The following is an 11,200-nucleotide window of genomic DNA, read 5'->3' as shown; positions in this document are numbered from 1 at the left end:
CCACGTTTTGGCCCACATTTATGTAAAGGTCCACTTTTTGGTCCACATTTTATGTAAAGGTCCAAGATTTTTCTTGAAAAAAGATGGACTGCAATCGTAGAAAAACTGCTCCCTTTGTCCCTTAAAAATTTATCTCTGATTTTTTTCTTGGAAATCTTCTCAAAAATGCACGAAATGCCATTTTAGAAGGTTAATTTTTCAAAATTTCCGGGGGAGCATGCCCCGGACCCCCCTAGGAACCTCGCGCCTTCGGCGCTCGCATCGCGCCTACGGCGCTCGAGGTTCACTCAAGCAGTGGGAAGAACCCCCCCATTCAAAATCCTGGCTACGGGCATGTTCTTTTATATTCAGTGACTTGCCAACCATATAACTATTCACGCGTTTATAAAATAGTGTGCACCCTGTGCAGTGCAAAGAGAATCGCACACAGTATATCTCGTAGAATAGTATGGTGTAGTATAGTGAAGTACAGTACAACACGAACTTGTAAATAAGCATATTCCACATGTTCATTTTGTCGTGTCTGGTTTCTATGCAAGTTTCAATAATAGAACCGAATGTAGATCACACTGAAAGGTCCATGTATATCTATCGTGCCAAGTGTATGTGTAGGTTTCTAAGGACAGTTAATTCTTACATGCGTAGTTATTTTACATTTTGACTTAACTTGTGATGAACTTTATCGTTGATAAAAAAACATAAATTGGTCCTCACTTTGTATTTACTGAATTTTGGACACACTGACTCGATTTTATGGATGGCATACCCTCTGAAGACCACCCAAATTAGTTAGCGCAGGCGAATAAAAAATTCCAGCAAAGAAAATGCTGCTAGACCACAGGGATACAAAGCTAGTATTTTGACTTTTTGGCATAGCGAGTCTTTTACGACAAGCCAGGGCATGCTGGCCTTTTGCAGCATTTATGAGTCGGCACTGTACTGAGTTCTTGAGTTCCGTGGAGCTTCGGCAGCCTGGGTGCCATCCTCCGTAGTTACCGCCGGCTCCCTATTGTCGCTAGCTACCATGGACTACAGAGGATAGTACCCAGGCCAGAGCCTAGGAGGTCTCTTTTACTAGTTTCAGAACAGCCGGAAATCAATGCGCGCCATCCATAAAATTAAATGAGGGTCTGCATGCCCTTTTTCGTAAGGCGTAATCAGGCCTTTTAGACTTCGTAATCCGTAGGCAGCCTCCGCAAAAATCAACGTAATTCGTAATAGGACATTAGCCGCAAATCGTAAAGTCATAATCAGCTCTGAGACTTTAACGTAACTCGTAATCGGCGGCGAAAATTTTTCGTAATTCGTAATCACTACCCCCCATGCAGGCCCTCTTAAATCAGTGTGGCCTTACAAAAAAATCTAAACGTGCAGTTTGTGAGGAACTCGCTAGGCTTTAGGCTCCACAGCTGTTCGCTTCTTCTTGTACAGCAGGTATCCTCCGGCGGCGCCGACCACTCCCAGAACGGCCAGCGTCCCGACCACGCCGCCCGCCACCGCCCCTCCCGATGCCCCGCCCGTGCTCGCCCCAACTGCACCGCCTTCTCCCATCCGCTGTGTGGCGTTAATGAGTGGTGCCGTGGGCGGCGGACTGGTGGAATTGTTGTCCGGCTCTGTGGGGAGGGTGAATGTAGTCGCCTGTGTGGTTGACGTCGTTGGTATCGGCGGTGCGACGGTAGTGGTGGTTGTCTCGGCTTCCGTGGTGGTCGTTGGGATGGTTGTAGGAGCTGTAGTTGTGGTGGTTTCTTCTGAAATGTTGACAACAATCCGTAAATAATTTCATCAGGTTGGTAAACGAATGAATAGCAAAGTTCATTGATCGCAACCATTCTTTTACGAGCCGACGTTTCGATGACCGTCTGTCATCTTCATCAGGGCAATTCTGATTGGTTTGCTGTGCACTGACACTAGATGTTACATGGTGCATAGTGCACTAAATGTGTTACATGGTGCACAGTGCACTGTTACTTGGTTCACAGTGCACTTAATCTAGTTTTTACTGTGATTTGACAACAATAATTTACAATTTGACAATTATTAATTTGACAATGGGTTATTTGACATCAATATTTATAATTCAAGTAACAAGACGCCCAATAGTGACTTCAAACACTCAACACATCTAAAATTTAGGCCATGTTGATTTGATTATATGGATGACATGCACGCATGAATTTTAGTCTGTTTGACGCAAATAGACCATACCGTATATAAACTGTGCAAAGCAACTGCAAAATGAGCAGCTATTTGCTGTGAAATGCAAAAATAATATTGGAAAACGATACTAATGTCGTAGAATACCAAAATCAATTTTAAAGGAAAATATAAAAAAATGTGAAGACATGAAAATGAAGTGTCTGTTATATTCCCCATACTATACTCTGTGTGTTTAGTCATTTGTTCAACCTTCATGACCACGTAGATTTCATAATGACGGATACATCTGTCTTTTTTTTTTTACAAATGTATTCGCTCGCTCGTATCAGATTTGGAATGACATCAATACTATCAAGTCAACATGGCCTAAGATCCCAATTTCGTATCTCGATGTCTCGTTGGCCAATGGATACTGCCTGGCTATTGGTTACTACCTGGCCAATTTGATACATTTATTGTATTTGCAGCCACCAAAAGATCTGCTTGGAGATAAGTATGTTTCCTTAACACCATTCACGAGTTTCCCATCCCCAAAATGCATTGCGAATCCTGGGGTCCAAACCACAAACATTTGCATAGGACAGGAAGGCATCGGAATGATCCTGTTGACGTTAAACAGCTTGTTTTTCACTCTGTGCTTTGAGGTGTTGGTGCATTTTATGCTCAACATTAATTGAATTAGTATGGGTTGAATCTGAGAAAAAATAGTGATTTTTTTGGAATATGTGGTTTGTAACGTTATAGTGGTAACGCTATACTGATGCTATAACGTTACAAACTACATGTTCCGTGTTAAAAAGAACACAAAAACTTCATTCTCTATTTGTTGTCAGATTCGGCCCATAGTAATTTAATTAATGTTAAGCATAAAATGCCCCAACACCTCAAAACACAGTGAAAAACAAGCTGTTTAAATAACGTAAACAGGATCATTCCGTTGCCTTCCTGTCCTATGCAAATGAGGGTTAGCCCCCTATTTTCGAGAAGCATTCTGGGGGTGGGAAACTGGTAAATGGAATACATACCGGGAGTGATGAATCCATGAAACTTCAGGTCCTTCAGCCATGGCTGCCATCCCTCGAAAGTCTCGGTAGCCGTGAATCTCCAGTAGCGGCCGGACCCCGAGAAGCCGCTGAAGATCTGCGGGATGGAGTGTTCGACCTGGGCGGTGTCGGTGAAGTACACCTCGGTCCACTGGTAAGGCTCGGCGGTCGGGGAGGTTTCGAGACGGAAGGACATGATGTCGTGGTACAGGTCTCCGTAGTTAATCAGGCGGAGATGCTGGACAGTGTGAGGCACCTTAAAGCAAGACACAACAAGGACAATCTGAGATTGTATACCTCCGGGCTTTTTATTGTATATTTTTATATGTTGTTTACAACAACAATTGTTGCGCGCCGCAGGACTAGGGTTTTTAAACAAAGAATTTATCGAGACCTGACACCCCTCTGTGCGAGGGGTCACCTTCGTGGACGAGGCCGACAATACCTAATACAGGCCAAAGGTCAACGGTCGCGACCACTTTCAAGCTCAAAGGGGTGTTCTTCTCACGCCCGAAAACACATATACAATAAAAACAAAAGAACGTGCATTATCTGCAGCCCAATAGCAAAACATATACCGAGTCTCAAAAGAATCCGTCCACCCAAACGCGAGAAACAGCTGCGAACATGAAAATCTAAATCTCTCACAAAACCCTTCCGCGGAAGGTTTACTCAACAACACGTTACTGCAACAAACAGCTTCTACAACTCAATTGTGCCTGATATTGTGTCCTTGCTTTAATTCGTCACTGGGCGGGGAATCGGTCAAGTACTTCCTATATCTTCATTCTCAGTAACGCTGTGTTACATGAACATGTTTATTATCTCTTGTACTTCATTTATATTAGATTGGTACTTGTATTGATTAACTTCCTTGACAAACGTCTTTTAGAGTTAGAAGTTCAGTATGAGAAAGATAACACAAAGATTCAATGATGTTACTGATGACATAGTTTACATAACTCATCTGCAACACGGAAACGTAATGGGTTATTGTCATGAAAGTTCATCTGTGTTGGTAGTCACATGTTTAGAGTTAAAACGTAAGATCCAACACAAAGATATTCGAATTCTCTCACCTAGAGCTTTAGACCAGTCACTCTGGTCTTCCTCACTAGACTCAGGGCTCGTCCCATCACACCTCACTTAACCGTGACGGGGGCCGACATCGCCTACCTGATACTATTACCTTTGACCCAGTGTGACGTCACACTTCAAGAAGCCACGTGACAGTCTAACTGGGTCAGACTAATTGAAGAAGACCAGAACGACTAACAGAAAGCTCTATGTGAGATAACTTCTTTGTGTTGGATGACAAGTTTGAACTCTAATCATAATGAGTTATTGCTGCCATGTATGAAAGGAATCATTATGAAAAATGTTAAACTGTTCTCCAACTCATAAATTTGACTCACCGGAATTTTCGACTGAATCACTCAGTCTTTCTCAGCTATCTGGCCCAAATGCTGTGTACACGTGATTTTTCCCACGTGTGACGCCAGGAAAGGGTCAAAGGTTGTCTGAAGTCGATATCGCCCCCCGTCCCGGTTGAGCGGTGCATGGTTGAAATGCCCTGATGTATATGGCCTCTTTTATGCCTCTCTTGAAGTAATCCTTTTCGGTATCCAAGATTCTAACCCCCTCCAGATCCACTGTGTGTCCTGGTGATTCTATGTGGATGTGGTGCGACACCTCAGACGTGTCCACTGCATCTGGGTCAGATAGCTGAGGAAGACTGAGTGATTCGGTCGAAAATTCCGGTGAGTCAAATTGATGAGTTGGAGAACAGTTTAACATTTTTCATAATGTAATATACCAACTCAGATGAACTTTCATGCTGATATGAAAGGAATCGCGTACCATGTTGGGTCGTGGCGTAGCGGCAGAGTGCGCGACTCGGAACTAAGAGCCCCGGGTTCGAGTCCTGACATGCCACCGATCTTGTGCCCTTGGGAAAGGCACTTTACACGACTTTCCTCTCTTAGCTCATGTGTAAATAAGTATTGTCCTGTCATGTATTTGTCCCCTGTGTTGGTGGCGGCATTAACATAAGTTGAAAAAACATGAGTGTGTCGTCACCACGTCTGGTGATTATATGTTGGAATAAAAAAAAAATCGCGTACCTGAAAGTCCATGACGATGTACCAGTTGTTGTAGTATTGGTTCTGTCCTCCCGCGTTCCAGATGCTGCCTCTGGACGAGTCCGCCACGGCGTACGCAGCGTTCTGTCCGATAGAGTCCAAGATCCAACCTCCCTGCACGGCAATCCAATCTCCCTCGTCTGAAGAACACGTACAAGTTTTTTTAATGAAAAGTTTATTGCAAATTCGTGCCCGGAGGCTAAGGCCACACCAAGTAAATTTTATGGATGACGTCCGCGCGCGCATTGATTTTGGCCTGTTCACGACAGTGCCACAAATCGTCAGATTGACGCGAAACCCGTAACGCGAAAACAGGACAGGACGACAACTGCTGTTCCACCTGATCTATTGCTGTTTTGATGATGAATAAAAGACTTCTTGCTTGTTACACTGTGTCACCTCATTCAATTTGTGTCCTAACATTTGTCGTCTCTTTCTAATATTTCGTATATTTCTAATCTAGGCATCTTGTTTTTATGGCCCTTCTTGTTTTTTTCGCCCTCTCGCATTAGATTTAGGGTCTCCAAAGGACGTCATCCATAAAATTTACTTGGTGTGGCCTAATTGCAAATTACGAAACATAAAAGAACAATGAAATAGAGTATAAAACTAGAAAGCCGACATTTGCTTGGGAGCAAATACAGCATGTTTCAGTCCATCTCCCTCCCACGCAAAAGTGGACTATTCCAAACTTACCCCAGTGCAAAACTGGCAAAGGTTCTCAAATAAATTAAATAGTAGCTATATGAGAACAAAGATGCAACAACAAGTACTTTGAATCTCGAAAGCTTTACTAATCTTATTACAGGTATGCAAAAACTAACAATGATGAGATTTAATACATTTTTAAGGTCTTAGGCACATCAAATTGAATGTGTGGGTCATTACGCACCACTTAGGTGCAATGTGACCTCAGGTAACCCGCAATGGAACACCTGTTCCATGGATGGAACCGGCCATTCTTTAGATAGAACATGGAACGGGTACAGCACTTTTGGCCTTTTTTTTGCTGAAAATAGCCATTAAAGTGAAATTATGTAGAATTTTAAAATCTTTCTTTTACACATTTTCTTGCTCTTTACACCTACCTGACTTCATGATGACATTTGGGGATTAACATATCAACGTCGTTTCGCCGCAAATACGCGTTGGAAAACTGCGCACTCCGCGGCGCTAGCGCGGATCGCGGCTATGTTTGTTTACTTCCGACCGCGTCCGAGCATTCCCGAATCCAGCCGAACCGCAGGTCACCGTAGAACACGTTATTCTCTAAAATACGGCATATGCCGGGTCACGATTTGACAACTGTCAATAGTGCAACAAAAACACCTTAGACATACGTAACGTTTATACTTTTTCATATCTACAGGATTTGCCTAGTACAACAATGTAGATATTTCGTGCATTACAAAATGACACCGATCGTTATGGCCTTCCAAACATTAGCATTTTTGGTCAGTTTATCTGTGCTTATCTTTTTTTACTGGCCAACTGGATCCCATTAGCTCATACCACAGTGTGATAGCCCACTTCTTCCCCTTTACATCGATACCAAAGTCCCCTGGTTAGTTTTAGGACAAACGGGTTTGCCCCAAAGAAAACCGCGACGGTGCACACATCGCGGTGACGAAATTTTAGCCCAGTTGTAGCTACCGGCGCACACCATCCTGAGTTTCCGCAACATTTTGATACATTTAGCGTAATGTCATAAACTTCGTTCCTTGGATGAGAAACTGTATGAATGTGGTTACCACATGCAATATGATAAGTGACATGATATCTTTTTAAAAAAAAAGAGGATTTTAGATTAGGTACTGACCCTTCAAAAATTGGCAAATTTGAAGTCAATCGGCTTCGAACTCCAGCGTTCGAAAGCGTTCGAACCATGGAACCAAGACACGCGCCGGAAGTTGCCGAAGATTTCCGAACGAAAACCGTTGTTTGTTTACATTCTATTTATTGTGGCACACATAAATACGTCTGGCCTTGCGCAACTTATTCTCGCGCTGCGCTGAGTTGCCGAAAAGGCGAAATAGCGACGCTAATACGTTGAAAGTTATCGAAAATGACAATCTACATGAGAAAATTTCAATTATTTGTATTTTCAGTTTTGGCGCGAAAATCCTACATAATATCACTTTAAAGTAGGTATTCCAACCAAAATTTCAAATACATAATACAGAGATGATTCTTACAGTTTCTGGAAGAGCTTATCAAGGTGAGTGAAATGCTTTTTAAATGAGGTCAATATCTTGAGCGGTTCCTGAGATATGGCTCCACGAAGTTGCCAAAATCTGACCTCGTTAACCTCCAAATTGTGAAATCAACTGAGAAAATGAACAAATTACCATTTTTGAAGGGTGATTAAAAGATAAGTAAATGGTGAAAATCTTATTTTATCTTATTTATTGATAATATGTATTACATTGAGTCACATCACAGAGTTCCAGACTTCCACGACATTCTATTATGTATATATGCCGGGTCAAAATATGCTTTTCCCGACAAATCTGTCAGGTGGTAGCGAGACCTTTGACCCCTAGAGGGGGGAAAATCCTCCAAGGTTCACACACCTGTATTTTTTTATGGGAACAGACCTGTCTTCCAATATTTCAGACACAGCAACACCCATTAGTCTTCTTTTACATAAAAACAGTTATTTTACCTGTACTTCTTCCATAAAGGATTAAATTTAGGTCAAAAAGTCCATATTTTGGGTAACCGCGAAGTCATATATATATGCATGATATAGCATTGTAAATACTAGTACTAGACTAGTCCACTAAGCAACATACTTCATAGACTTCCACAGTGTACAGCATTATGTTATCTTCTATTAGTATTAGATACAATATGTTACATCCACAGAATGTCATCAAATTGAACGTTAATTGCCCTAATTACAAGATCAACTTGGTCAAGGTCAACGGTAAGATTGCACGATCGAATCTGTCACATACCGGTACATATATCACTTGCTGGATGAGCCATGATGTTACATGTTGCATCAAGAGTACTACAACTCAGCACTTGCACAATACATGGCAGAAACATGGCAGATGTTTGTTTTGATTGAATAAATGTATCATAAGTGTAGCTATATACAATACTAGAAAGGCCGACATTTGCTTGGGAGCAAATACAGCATATTTCAGTCCATCTCCCTCCCACGCAAAAGTGGACTATTCCAAACTTACCCCAGTGCAAAACTGGCAAAGGTTCTCAAATAAATGAATTAAATAGTAGCTATGTAATTGAGAGAAAAGATGCAAGAACAAGCACTTTGAATCTCGAAAGCTTTACTAATCTTATTACAGGTATGCAAATACTAACAATGATGAGATTTGATACATTTTGAAGGTCTTAGGCACATAAAATTGAATGTGTGGGTCATCACGCACGACTTATGTGCAATGTGACCTCAGGTAACCCGCAATGGAACACGTGTTCCATAGAAAACGGCAGATGGAACGGACCATTCTTTAGATAGAACATGGAACGGGTATAGCACTTTTGGCCCTTTTTTTGCTGAAAATTGCCATTAAAGTTCCCCAAATGAGTCATTTGGTAGTGGTGTATGCCAAATATGTGACTGCTATTCTGTAGACACATGTTCAAGGTACCCTTATACCGAATTTCAGATCATTTGGTTGTAAAACCAGGGCTCAGGATCCAAAAATCCATTTTTTGGCAAAAAATGCCCCAAAAAACCTTCATAAAAATTTTTTAAAGGCATGTATCAAAACAATGAAACAAACGCCTGGGGGTATTGGCCCACTCTACCTCCATGCCAAATTTCAAGTCATTTGGCTGAATGATGGCGGAGTTGAATCCCTTTGACTGTTTGGCAGGAGAAGGAGAAGAAGAAGAAACATGAGAGAACACAATATATTTCATCCATACCATGGTATGGACTGAAATATAATAACTAAAGTCTACATGATAAAGGTAGCTGTCTAGAACTATAACTATGTCTAAAACTATGTCTGAAGGGTTTGACTTCTCTTCTGTAAACCATGGAAGACGTAATGTCCCACCTTTTCCAAAATTTGTGGGTTTGGGGAAGTTAAAAGAAGAATACTAGTAGTTTTTTCTTGGTCTGTAAGTTTAGAGAAATTGGGATAAATTGTAGAAGTTTGAATAGTCAATTCATTTCGAGCGTTGTTTAATCTATCAACACATAACAATACAATAATAACAAGGGCCAATAACTTATTTTAAAATTTAACAGCGCCACACAAAAAAGTACAATCAACTCTTGTCCTGCTGGCATTTTTTACACAATTTTCAAATAATTTGGTGTCTTAATCAGATCATAGACTCTTGACTTGTTTTGCCCTGCGGTGGCGTGAGACAGAGTGAGACAGGTCAAAGACAATACCTCCATTTGAGTAAAAAGACTCTTTCTACACAACGCTCGGGTGGCGTCGTGTGGTACATCACTGGACTATGAAACGGGGAGACCCGGGTTCGATTCCGGGTCGTAACAAGTCCGAACATGCGCCGCGAGGTTGCACCCTTTGGAAAGGTACTTTACACGACTTTCCTCACTTCACTCAGGTGAAAATGAGTACCTAGCTTCGGTTAGGGGCGTCTTACCGGATGGGACGTTAAAATGGAGGTCCCGTGTTTGAGGAGAGACACACCTCAAGCACGTTAAAGAACCCACGTGAGCGGAAATGGAACAAACCATTATCTAAAAAGGGGTAGGGAATTTTCCCGACCAGCCTCGTAACCCCTGCTTCTCCTATTGGGCCAGTTAGTCCTCACTACTTGTGAGGATGTTTCTGACTCAGGGTGAAGAGTTGCTGCTACAGGCTAGCTCTAAGCCTCGAAGTGGCCAATGGCCTTGCATTGAGCGACACCGTTAAAAAAACTAACAAGTCTTTTATTCAGCCGACATTTCGGTGACCGTCTGTCACCTTCCTCGGGGCAGTTCTGACTGGTTCACATTGCATTGCAGCACAGGTGTCACTGCTATAGATGTGCATTCCCAAATGTACAATATTTACATATCTACACATATGCATGATTACAGGGAAATGTATCTACAATGCGGTCCCAAACGTACTGGATTTGGAGTTACGCAGTTACAGAGAACTGAGAACAGATTCAACAATGCAGTTCCAAACGCACATTTTTCACGAAGGTAATCAACCAATCACTGATGCCGTACTATCCACGATTGCTCAACGACCTGCAGTGGCCCCGCCTCTCCGAAAGGAGGAGGAAAGCCCGCCTCATAACATTTTACAAAATAGCTCACAAAGTTATTAACAATATTCCTACCGATAACCTGCTCAGGCCAGCTCAAGGGCGTATCCGAGGGAGCCATCAGTATAAATACCAACCCATACACGCACGTACACGTCTATAAATATTCCCTTTTTCCCCGCACGATCCCACAATGGAACGCCTTGCCTGGCCCGGTCGTCATGGCTCCCACCGTTGAGTCCATCCGGGCCAGGCTGGAGGCCTGCCCGCCTTAGACCAAGGCCTCCCCCCCTCCCCCCTAAAGTGCCCCATCAGGGGCTATATGGGGGTGTAGCCGGGGCTCACATAACATCTCAGAGCCCCGGCAAAGATGAAGATGACGATAAAGATTGCTCACCTTCTAGTTCACAGACTGCCTCGTCGCTGCCGTCTGTGCAGTCGTCAAAGTCATCGCAGACCCAGTTGGCCATGATGCAGCATCCATCCACTGAGCCCGCGCACGGGCAGGCGAACTGCGTGATCTCACATTCCGGTAGATCCTCGTACGCTGGACTAATTTGCGGATTCAAGATTCCTATATCTGATCCCCCTAAAATACCCCCTGAAATAATAATAATAATAATTAAATGGTTTTTATTGTCCAAA

At 42.6% G+C, this 11,200-nt stretch overlaps 1 protein-coding gene across 1 annotated transcript; it reads right to left on the bottom strand.

The window, feature by feature from the left end:
* Positions 1-1,389: 1,389 nt before the first annotated feature.
* On the bottom strand, positions 1,390-11,200 carry LOC109476720. Its single transcript, XM_019777724.1, has 4 exons — positions 10,953-11,200; positions 5,324-5,481; positions 3,183-3,456; positions 1,390-1,748 (listed from the first exon to the last, which is right to left on the bottom strand). The coding sequence occupies exons 1-4, from the start codon at positions 11,023-11,025 to the stop codon at positions 1,390-1,392; spliced, it is 864 nt and encodes a 287-aa protein (XP_019633283.1). The 5' UTR covers positions 11,026-11,200.

This window comes from Branchiostoma belcheri, unplaced genomic scaffold, assembly GCF_001625305.1.
Source record: "Branchiostoma belcheri isolate BF01 breed outbred unplaced genomic scaffold, Haploidv18h27 scaffold39, whole genome shotgun sequence".
Taxonomy (NCBI): Eukaryota; Metazoa; Chordata; class Leptocardii; order Amphioxiformes; family Branchiostomatidae; genus Branchiostoma; species Branchiostoma belcheri.
Note: the sequence above shows the minus strand (reverse complement) of the source record. Positions and strands in the feature narration are given on the sequence as shown.